At 40.7% G+C, this 12,364-nt stretch overlaps 1 protein-coding gene across 2 annotated transcripts in view; it reads right to left on the reverse strand.

Annotated features, from left to right (window-relative positions):
* fstl5 (follistatin-like 5) overlaps positions 1-11,237 on the reverse strand; it is a 170,693-nt gene extending 159,456 nt beyond the window's left edge. The window contains exons 1-2 of one of the 2 annotated variants that reach the window (XM_058650034.1): positions 11,164-11,237; positions 10,692-10,987 (exon numbers count right to left, since the gene is read on the reverse strand). In XM_058650034.1, the coding sequence (XP_058506017.1) occupies positions 10,692-10,738 (47 nt within the window). In that variant the 5' untranslated portion in view covers positions 10,739-10,987; positions 11,164-11,237. Of the gene's footprint in view, positions 1-10,691 lie in introns of both variants that reach the window. The other variant, XM_058650033.1, reaches the window with a different exon arrangement.
* Between the last annotated feature and the right edge of the window lie 1,127 nt (positions 11,238-12,364).

The raw sequence follows: 12,364 nt of genomic DNA on the forward strand, positions 1-12,364 counted from the left end.
AAAGAGCAGAGACAGAGACAGAGACAGAGAGAGAGAGGGCAGCCTCGATATTTCACCCAGACTCGCCTTTAAAAAGGAGCCACAAAAGCCTCGTTCTGCGGTGCTCTATGAAAGAGGTTATGACAATAACAATTTAACAATTCACTTGGAGTGAGATCCAGACACTGGAGTGGAGGAAGCTACGCTTGAGAAAAAAAACCCAGAGCTGTTTGAAAAGTCAGGAGTCACAGCCTCATATTCATGAAGCAAAATAAAAAAAAAAGGAATAATAAAAATCATAAATTCAGTGAAAATGTCAGCGGTTTTAACCTCGCTGCACACAGGGCTTAGTTTAACTCTTTCTGAGGAAGAATTAACACATTTCACAGTAGAGTCACAAGTTGGTGTTTCAAACACGGGAAGCTCGTTTCAGACCCAGTTATTTATGCGTAAATTCTGCAAACAAACAACTAGAACGAGGATAATTATGTTGTGTTTTTACAAATAACACACAACGAGCAGCTGTTTGTCGACAGATTTACGCAAAATCCACACGGGACTGAGGCAGAAAATCTCCACTGATGTCGCGTGTGTTTCTGCAACACTGTCAATGCCCCGCCCACTGCTCCACTGACTCCCAGAGAAGCTGAGCTTCCGTGGAAGTGACCTGTTCTGTGTCGTCCCACAGAGAACAGCTGAAGCTGAGCTTCAGGTGGTTTTAATGCGGCGTCTGCTACGGGAATATGAAAATCACGTAAGACGAATAAACAGCTGATTCTGAACCAACTAGTGACGCGTTCTTATCTCGTCTTAGCGCACGTTTAGTATTGAAGGAAGAAGGAACTAAGACTTTCAGAATCACAAGATTATAAACACTTTAATCTGACTGTCCTGTCAGGTCTCAAACCCGCGGCCCACGGGCCACATGCGGCTCTCCGAAAAACGCTCAATTTTTTTGACTTCTGCACAATTATTGCTACTTTATACCATGACTATAAATAACTTTGACTCAACAACACATGAGAAGATGAAACACAGAGGGAACAATAATACTTAGTGTGTCTGAAAACACAATGAAGCGTCCGTGGAAACTTTCACGATGTAAAAACCTGTTCATTTAGCACTTTGATGGGATAAACGCTTCTTCCCGGCACATTTTGCTTGACAAAGCCTGTCTTCAGATGAAGGACACAGCCATACAATTAATCATTCCACCATTTTTGTTCACAAAGACCAAACGCGAGGCAGAGTAATAACATAAAACCAGCACCTTTAAGCGCGTGGATGATTTAAATCACAATACAACTTGTTCTCATCCTTTCTGGTTCTTCAGCAACAGCGAGGTCCTCGTGTATACAGCAGCCCAATATCAGGCAACGCGCACAATGGAGGAAACATCCTCAAACAAACCCGGAGATGTTTGCCGGGAGATATAAGGACGTCAGGAGATAGTCTCTCCTACACATGGCAGAGGCATTACATATCTGTGTGTGTGTGTGTGTGTGTGTGTGTGTGGGTCTGCAGCTCATAAAGAAGAGGGGGAAACAACAAAGCAGACGCAGACACTCACAGATGGGAGTTGGCAGCAGTTAAAGATTTTTTACTTGAGGATGGGAGATGGAAAAAAACAACATAAAAATTGTTATTGTTGAGGAAGGTTGGGGCGGAAAACACGATTAGGTTTATCAAAATAAACAGAAAACATTTAAACACAAGATTCTCGCTGAAGGAAGATTTAGAGCGTCCTCCGACTTTGACGGTGTTTGTACGAGATCTATATATCGGTAGAAAAGCGACAGATTTACGACTTAATGAGACGACGCCACTGAATTGTCGTTAAACTGTCACGTCACCATTTCACTATCCGTATGTAACTATGTCATATGAACCGAAAACTCACCACAAATACACCAAAAACAGGCACCTTTGAAGTGAGAGGAAAATGCTGTATGAAAAGTACATTTCTGTCCAAATTTTGCTCCACTCTGGCTGTAATTGGCAAATCCCAGGTGTGAACATGCTGAAACTGTGAGTGTGAAAGTCAACAAATCTCAAGAGGAAGTCGGCGTCAACACTGAGATTAAGACTCTTTTTTAGCAGCAGCAGCAGCAGCAGCAGCAGCAGCATAATTTCAAACAAGTCACAGACACCAACAACAACAACAACAGTTCAGGAGCAGACGTAAAATACATTTATTAATAAAACATTAGCCAGTGTTTATTGTGCACTTTAAATGCACTTTCTGTGCAAAAACCAAAAGATCCGTCTCCCTCGCGGAATAGCACGAGTAATTTAACGAAACATCTTGCACGGTGCCACGCTAACATCACGCCAGCAACCAAAAGAAAGCAAACTGAGGATGAGAGCGGAGAAAACAACTAACATTCTCCCGTCCTGCGACGCTTGAACTTCAAGAAGTGAAGAGACTCATGTTTGTTGTATGTTGTCGAAGATTTGCTGCCACAAAAAGTAAAGTATGGTAATGAACTGTTGTCAATGCAGACAGATGTGAAGTATTTACAGCCTTAGCGAGGCAACGCTTTATTTACAGTTTCCATGTGGAGTGACAGTCAAATGAGCACTCTTTAAACACCTACACACGCGTTCCTCAGCATCCAAGTCTTGAACAACAGCTCAGTTTATGTTCAGTTGACAGCCAATCAGATATAGTTTATAGTAAGAACACCCATTAGTTGTAATCCAAACACACCGGAGCCACATGTGGATGTTTCCAGTCCCTAAGTTATAGCCAAACTTGCATATTCCTAGAGGCTATAAATACTAATTTAACTATTAACAAATATTTTCTGGTTTCTTTGAGGAATGGGGAACCACCAAATTCACATTTTCAACATTTTCTGACATTTTATAGACGACAATTTACAGATTAACTGCTGATGGAATAAATCGCTACTGGTTCCCTGGCCTTTGACCTTTGCCTATATATAAAATTTAGCGATTTGGTTCTAAAGTCGTCTGACATGCTGAGGATTGTATTTATTCACTCTGTGGACCGCGAGTTTATGAGGAGATCAATGCACTCTGTCCTGACTCTTGCTATTATACATTAAACGTTACAAACGCGACGTCCAGCAAGTCTAACATACAGTTTTTGTCGAGGAGGAGGAGGAGGAGGAGGAGGAGGAGGAGGGTTTTAGTATCGATCTGTAATGAGACGTCTTTCAAATCATTAGATTACAGCGTGAGACCAAACACTGGGAGATTTGTTGTGCTGTAATTCCAGAGTGTCTTTTAAGGATGTCGTAAATCTGCGAGGAAAATCTTTTAGTAGAAGTTCTAACCAGCTGTTTAACCACATCACTCACATCCACATTCATAATTCTGCAAACTAATGACAAACCCTCGTCCAGATTAATGTGCTCCAGGTTTTATAGTAAAGATTATCCAGATGGCCAAAGTGAGATTATGTAATCCTGGTATAGGGCTGCAAGAATGAATCAAATACTTGCATTACATTTGTTTTGAATGTGTTTTTAAATAATGAAAACATTATTTTCTGGTTTCTTTGAGGACTGGGGAAATGCTAATTAAAAATTTTCAACATTTTCTGACATACAACAACTCATTGTTTGACTCATTTCCCTGGTTTCCATGTTTTATTTTAAACACATTAAACATAAAACAGGATGGAAACATACAGTAGAAGATTCAAGGAAAACTTAAATGCAATGGAATGTTTGTACTATCCCATAAAGAATTACATACAAATATGTATTTACTTAAAAAACTCTGCGAAACACAAATTAGTCTTCAACTGCAGCATAAACTGACGCCAAATTACCCTGGAAAGTGCCGCGTTTCCAGCTGTGTTTTCATCTCGCCAGGCGAGCAAGCGAGCGCTCGCTGACCCCCATCCATTAATAAAAGTACTAAATATAATGCATACATACATTTAATTTATTGCCACAGCCTCCTGTGCTGCCGGAGACGTGGCCTTGGAGCCGAGATGGACTGCAGCGACTGAGATCTATAGAGCTCTGTAACAGCGGTGGTGCTTTTTCATATCTATCCATAAAATTACAGCCTGTGCTCCGGCACAGTGGAAGGAAATTTAGATCAATGAATGTAAATAAAGTATAAAAAGTATTGGAAGGTTACCTGTGCATACACACAAATGGAACTTTACACCTCGTTGTTAACTGTTTTTAATTTGACATGTAACTGTGACGCTGTGCAATGTGCTCCCATAAACGCTTCACAGTGTATTTTATTTTATTTTAAAGTATTTTAACCATCAAAACAGAGTATTTAGGCTGCTTTTCTTTCCATTACTATGTTGAAACAAGAACAAACAAACGTGGCTCCTGAGATATTATGACTAGGAACAGCTTCAAAACTAACTATTTTTGTATTTTAAAGTTACTTAAGCAACGTTTTATAAACTAGTGCACTTTATATACTGGATATTCACCGTAGTATACGGTATAAACACATTTCTTCTCCTGCATTTTAAGTGAAATGTCATTATTCATGCAAACTTATATAGATTTGTGTAAACCCATCAGAACACAGAGGATTTAGGCAGCTAACGTATATACAGAGTCTTTTTTTTCAGCACAAACTATCGACAATCTGATGAAAAGGATTTTCACCAACTATAAAAACACACCAAAAAGTACTGAATTTGTGTTTTTAAATCGGATTAATTTTATGACATTTGGAAATACATCCCAGTTCAAAGTTCTCTTGGAAAGTTAATTTTTATGAATGAAAATAAAATAAAAAAACATCTATTTTGTGACTTCTGGACAATTGTTGCTACTCCAGTTTTTTTTATACAAAATATCCATCCATCTTCTACCACTTTATCTCAGATGACATAGGGCGATGGGCGGGGTCACACTGGCGGGGTCACACCCTGGACAGATCGCCAGCCCATCACAGAGTCATACCTTAATCTCACCGTCAATTTAGAGTGTCCAATTTACCTAATCCCAAAATCTGCATGTTTTTCGACCTATGGGAGGAAACCAGAGAGCATGCAAAACGGCCCTAACCCTAACCCGGGTCAAAGGCAAGAGAGCTAACCACTACACCCACCGTGTGGCCCCTTATACAAAATGTGCGCACATAAGAAGCCTGAAGATGTGACCTATGAACTCACAGCTGCAAGTATGAAGTTACTGTTAGTTTGTAACAGAATTTATAGTTGTTTTTTGTTGCTTCCGTATTTAGTAACACTGACTCACGGCCACACGGTTGGTGTAGTGGTGAACACTGTTGCCTTTGCAGCAAGAAGACGTGGGTTTGTGACCCCGCGCCGTGTGTGCGTGGGTTTTCTCCGGGTTCCTCCCACAGTCCAAAAACATAATAATATGGGGATTAGGTCAATTGGACACTCTAAATTGACCGTATGTGTGAGTGTGAATGGTTATTTGTCTCGATATGTGTCCCTGGGCACTCGTCGTGTAACTGGGCAAATCATTTTTATGAAGAATGGGTGTTGACTGTATATTTACTGCATATTTATTGTACTGGGGTTGTAAACAACCTTGTGTGAATATGTGAAAAAGAAACAGCGAGTGCACTGACACTTAACAGAGAAATCAAACGTAGCATTACGGTGATTTAGCTCCAGTTGTGGGCCCTTTACTGTCAAATGCATTAAGACATGCTCCATCTACACCAGCGCAGCACTGTACAGCATGTCACCATCACATTGGTGCGGTGGCATTGTGATGGTTCACCATGAAAGGCACCTAAACAGAATGGATTTTGTAAATCCCTGCCTTTTAAAAGAAGAAGGTGGCAGCGCTCGGCTGTACAGTTTGTTTGATCTCCCATGTTTATTCAGTGTCCCAGCAGAAGCTTCTGCAAACGCTTACAATAGCACAGTAGCCCCGAAGACGGCTTGTGCGAGATCATAATATCAGCGGGTGGAGATGGAATTGGGGGGGGGGGGGGGGGGGGGTTATGTGTGGGGGTGGGACCTCGTGGACCTGACTTGGCGTTGAAAAGTGCGCTGCAGCAGCATTTGTCCACAATAGAGAGAGTGTGTGCTCTTTAAAAACACCATGCAGGGTCATTTGGTAAAGATTTTTGAACACGCTGAGACGCAGCGACACCTCAGATCATTGGAAAGGAGGTAAATTGGTGCCATTTTCAGCCGCACGATGGCAATTTTCTCCTTTTTTTTATTGCCCCGCCCAAAACTGCCCACACCTTCACACACACACACACACACACACAGAGAGAGAGTGATTCTTTCTCCTCTCACATCTGAAACACTTTAATCATTTCCCGTATATACAGTACTACACTTTCATCTCTCATCTATGGCGGGAAAAGAGAAATATTGACTCAAAAGCCTTTTTGGCTTGAAGGACGTCATTGTAATGAAAAGAGGAGAAGCTCTGTTAACACCACTGTCTGCTGCTGACGACACCACCGCCTACCTGTTGTCACATACATATATATATATATCTGTATATGGATATATATATATACTGTATATCTATCTAGATAGATAGATATACAGTATATATGTTTATATATATATATACACATATATGTGTATATATATATATATATATATATATATATATATACACATATACACACACATATATACTGTATATCTATCTATCTATCTATCTAGATCTAGGGGGCAACAAAACTTCTACTTTTCTAACACGTGGAACAGTCGAACAGACGCTGTTACTGGAGCGTAAGTGGCTCGTAATTCTTTGCAGAAAGATCTCAGCATTTAAACTCTTAATCAAGGCCTCATCGTTATTCTCATCCTATTCCAAGATCTTGGCGTCTCGTTAACTCCTGACTTATTTGGGCAACTTGTAGCTCCGCCTACACCTAAAGTCCCGCCCCTGCCTTGTACTTCTGCAGACAGACCCTCAAAATCACTTCACTTAAGAATCTATTGAACCACACTGACGGTCTTTGTCTGCAATCTGTATTTTGAGTTTGCACATTTTGCACATGAATAAAAAGTAAAAAACAAGGTTTGTCGGATTCATTTTAAAAGAAAAATGGGGACTGAACATGTAAACGTACAGAAATAAGTAAATGACAATCAGCTGATTCATTAAATAACTGTAATAACTTCAAGTTAGCAGTGATTTCTGTTGGTGTGGTGGAAAAACTTGCGCACACTGACGACAGTTGAGGTGATAATCACTGAGAAAAAAAGGAGTAAAAATAGCACTTTTTTTGCACCATATGCACTTTTTTTTTCTTTTCCTTCTGAAGTGATAATATTTCAGCCTCCACGTCGTCCTCAAGGTCACAAACGCTGTGACACTGGCTCAGATTTATAATGTAGGTCATCGCTGCTCGATCAATCACAGCAATCAACCTCCAGCAGTTTGCAAACAATCAGTGGCTAATTTTAACATTTTAACTCACAAATATTAGTGTCCAAACACAAACAAAGGATTTCTTTCTAGATCTTTTATTGTTATCGCTTTTCTTCGCCCAATGCTTTAATGTTTAATGCAATTGCTTTTATTTTGTTTGTCATTTATTGGTCAACTGAGGACCAAAAGTGCTAGAAATAAACTTTATTTAGTCAACATCAGCGCACACATCATTTAAGGTCATGGTTAATGTTTATCCATGTGGTGATAGGGTTGTTTTTTTTGTCTGTGATGATATTCTGAATCATTTCAGAGCAGAAACCTGAATAAAGCTCCATGATGAAGTCCTGCTGCTTTTAAAGCCTGACCTTTAACCCTTTAACACTGAGAGTATCGCAGATGACACATTGCAAACTTTGCATCTCTGCAGAAAAACCGTAACAGTTTCTGAAAGCTGACAAGTTGCACATCAAATAACCAACGTGTGGTTATTACGGTCATTTCACTCGTGCTGTTGCAGGAAGCCGGCGAATCAGCGTCTTTGTCACCACAGAGGAGAGAGTTGGAAAAAGCACCTGCACATAAGTTTCCACTCAAACAAATGTCACTTTAAAGATGTCGTATACTGTTCATATTTAATATTTAACAACACAAAACATGGTGTTTGTGTACAACTACAGTGTTTTTATCCAAATAAAACTATTTTAACATGCAGTCAATTGTAAACAACTGTCACATAATGAAAGTTCTTCTGGAAAAATGGGCAAAATCACTTAGTTAAGACATTTTCTGGCCTAAAATAAGTAAAGGCTTCGGTGTTAAAGGGTTAAAAGTGTGAAATTCTGACTCACAAATGTAAAAAAAGGGAACTATCGGCTCAAGCACCACTGCTTTTTTCCACCATTAATACCAGATACGAGACAGTTTATTGCTATATGCACTTTCCCATCCTTCAACAACAGAGCGTGTTATTTACTAAGACTGTAGCACATTTATCTGGTGTAGACCCTCCACACTGTGAATGATATACTGTTTTATAGCTGATATTGATGACACATTGTTTGGTCCCTGGTTTCGCATTCAAGTGGAGAATCAATTAGCGAGTGGTGCAGTCTTAAAAAAAACAACCCACCCAGATCCACTCCTTCATGCTGTGGTGCCACTTGAAATAGATTCTATCTTGTTGGTTTCAAAGAGCTTTTCCGCAGATGGAGTGGATGCATAGTGGGAATAAAGGGGGGGGGTGGGGTTAGAGTTGGATTAAGTATAAACTCCCACGAATGGCTGAGCATTTTTAAATGCAGCGTCCGTGCTTCCTCCACAAGAATTTCAATTACAATCGCAATTAGTTCAGAGAAGCGTCGGGATGTGTCTGCGTGTCTGCGTGTGTGTGCAGTGAATCACATAAAGAGAAATGAATGTAGTGTGTAGGAAGGAAGGAAGGAAGGAAGGGAGGGAGGGAGGGAGGCTGCCCAGGAGATGAAGATGAAGTTCTGAGCGATATATTCTTTTCATTCTTTTGTCCTGAATGTGCCTGTAGAATAATAGAGTTGTCACCAGGCTAATTAAGATTTGGGGCGATCTCGCCCACCACAAAAACAAGAAGAAAGAAGAGTAGAGTCATAAAAGAAAGAAGTGCTCATCAAACAATCTCTGAAGGGAGGGATTATCAGATGGTTTACGTCTCTTTTTGGATTAAAAAAAAATTATGACTCGCAAATGTAAAAAACGTGGAAAATTGGTTTGTGCGCCAACGTTAATACAAGAAATAAGAAGTTTATTTTGAATTTCCTGACATGTCACTTTCCCTTAACCCTTAGTTCTCACATGAATAACACACACTAAACTCCTTTTATGGACTTCCTGGGTGTGTGTGTGTGTTTATAGGTCACATATAAAGGCTTTAAAAATGCATGTGTTGTTGACTGCAAATAATGCTTCTAAAAAACAAGAAAATATAACTATAACTACAGTATTAGGGGAAAATGACTTGTTTCAAGCTCAATGGTCTGCCAGTGCAACAAGAAAATGGCAAAATTATCAAATTATCTAAAGTATCTTCAGCCTTAATGCGTAAATAAGTCAAAAAAATGGTGTGATTAGATAAACACACTGAATTCAAGTCAATTACACGAGTACATATTCTCAGTGTTGAGTGGTTTTTCCTTCTATTTTTGTTCACGAAAACATTTTTTTAGTCATTTTTTTCTCAGGTGTGTTTATATCGTTGGTGAAAGTGAAAAAAAAACATCCTTTTCATCAGATTACGTATTTGTGATGGAAAAAGAGTATATATGACTCTCTAGATTGCACATTCTTAGAGCAAAACAATATAAGTTTGCATGAATAATGACATTTAGAGTAAAAAGGAGAAGAAACGTGTTAATATACAATTATATATTCATATATAACTCATATACTACAGTGAATATACAGCATATAAAGTTGTTTAAGTAACTTTAAAATGGCAAAATGTGAAAATATTCCCATTTTGAAGCCTTTCTTATAGTGATAAATCTCTCAGGAGCTGCTTGTTTATAACCCTCTTTACACCAAATACATGGATTTGCTCATGTTATGCCATTCATTCATTCATTCATTCATTCACAGTGTACACAGATCCTGTTTTTCCCACAGAGGTAAAAGAGTAGAGTCGCTGCTGCAGGAACCTCTTCAAAGGATCTGTTTTATCCACAGCAGAACTTAATCTGGTTTAAGGTTTTAACTCCATCTGCTGCTGCAACAACAGTCTTTACCCCCCATGAAATAATTCCAAACCAACAAACAGTTACTGGCCATCTCCCTCCCTGCTGCAAGAGCCTGTAATGCACTGCCAAATGAGTCAGGCACAGAGCTGAGGACGAAAAACAAAAGTATAATCCCACTGCTGCTAACGGTGTCACTCAAGGATTAGGGAGCGAGAGAGAGAGCGAGAGAGAGAGAGAGAGGGGGAGAGAGAGAGAGGGGGAGAGAGAGGGGAATAACACACTAAGTACTGAGAGGATAAATTAAAAGCTCCGGGCGACGCAGCGCGTCTCCAAAAACACACATAATAACACACATTGAATGAGGTTCAATGGGGGACAAAAAAAACACCTTCACTTCACATCATAGCAGCTGATTTGAGGATCCGGGAGCTCGCGACAAGTCAATTGTAATGGTAAAAAAAGGAAATCTTAAGGCAGCAGATGGGAGGAGAGGAGGAGAGAAGAGTGACCTGACGGATTATTAGAGAAGAGTTGGTGCGCGCTTCATCCGCCGAGGATGATGATGATGATGATGGTGAGGGTGAAATAACCTGGTGTGTGAGATCCCCCCCCCCCCCCCCCCACACACACACGAGATAACATTACAGAATTAAATCATAATTTCTCTTACCTTTGTGTCCAGATATAAACCATCCAGGAGAATAATCCAAGCGACATGAGCGAGATGAAGGAGGAGGAGGAGGAGGAGGAGGAGGAGGAGGAGGAGGCAACACTTGTCAACAAACTATTGTTATATTGACAATCTGGAGAGCGCGCGCGGGTCTAATCCACAGCTGGCGATGTTAATTTCCGATGTGAGATGAGAGAGAGCGAGGGAGCGAGAGAGAGAGAGAGAGAGAGAGAGAGAGAGAGAGAGAGAGAGAGAGAGAGAGAGAGAGAGAGAGAGTCCTCAGGAGAAGTTTGCACCTATAAGCAGCCAAAGAGGAGGTTTGTTAAATCCTTTTCCCCAAAAGCAGCAGCAGCAGCAGTGGATGAGATGAAGCTCCTGTGCAGGAGAGAGTGTGTGAGTGTGTGTGTGAGTGGAGTTCAGCACCGCGGGAGAGTGGACAGCTCCGACGGACGGCGCAGCAGCAGAATCTCACCTCGGCCGCTCTGACAGAGCACGAGCCACCAGCACCAGCACCAGCACGAGCCACCAGCCCTCACCTATACTGGCTCAGTCCCGACTGCATTTACATACAATCACGCGAGAGAGAGAGGGAGGAGAGGAGAGAGAGAGAGAGGGAGAGAGAGGAGGAGGGAGGAGAGGAAGGGATGAACCAATCACGACTGTCCCGTAGTAGAAGAGAGCAGAAGCAACCAAAGAGGAGGGGAGGGGAAAGAAGAGAGGGAGAGAACAGACACGGAACGTGGAGCGGTGCAATTCCTCTGTGGGGAAACCGACAAGTGTCCTTGACAGAAAGAAGGTGACGAGAAAAAAGTAAAGATGGTTTTACGCGGTTTTACGCATCACACACACGCACGTTTGCGCAGCTATTCTCGTGAGGACCGCGCAGTGACTTTCAGTCATTTCCACAGCCTTTACCAAACAAACTTTATACATAACCTTAACCGTCACGACTACATATTTAATCCTAATCCTTAACCGAAACCCTAACCCTGAAACTCAGTCTAAACCCTGGAGCAGGCGACAAACAGACTAAATGTGTCGTACGTGCACTAACCTGAGCCATAACCTCATTCTAACCAACATGTCTTCACCTTACATGTAATAATATAGAGGGATAGACACCGTTTGGTTTGCAGGAACGTTCCCCAAAGGTTGCACCCTTCACGGAAATTAAACAACACAAATAAACGACAAAATAACGTTATAGGGGAACATTCTGGGAACCAAAAGAACGTTCTCTAAAGGTTGTATAAAAGTAACGTTAGGGGAACGTCATGGGAACCTTTAGGGAACGTTCTCTAAAGGTTGTATGAAGGTTGTAGAAAAGTAACGTTCTGGGAACCAAATGTGCAACCAAAGGGGAACCTTCAGGTAACGTTCCCACAACCAAAAGGTAACGTTCTGGGAACCAAAAATTGTTAGCTGGGTAGGTTCTCCTGACGTTAGTTTTTGGTTGCACATTTGGTTCCCAGAACGCTACTTTTCTACAACCTTCATACAACCTTTAGAGAACATTCCCCTAATGTTAATTTGTCACAACCTTCACACATTAACATGACAGCATTCATTAAATATAATTAATATTATTTTAGTATATACATATATATGTACACACACACACACACATATGTATAACCCTCAATTTATTGTCTTCTTTATGCCAACACCAAATT

The sequence above is a fragment of the Solea solea genome, chromosome 14 (genome assembly GCF_958295425.1).
Source record: "Solea solea chromosome 14, fSolSol10.1, whole genome shotgun sequence".
Lineage (NCBI taxonomy): Eukaryota > Metazoa > Chordata > Actinopteri > Pleuronectiformes > Soleidae > Solea > Solea solea.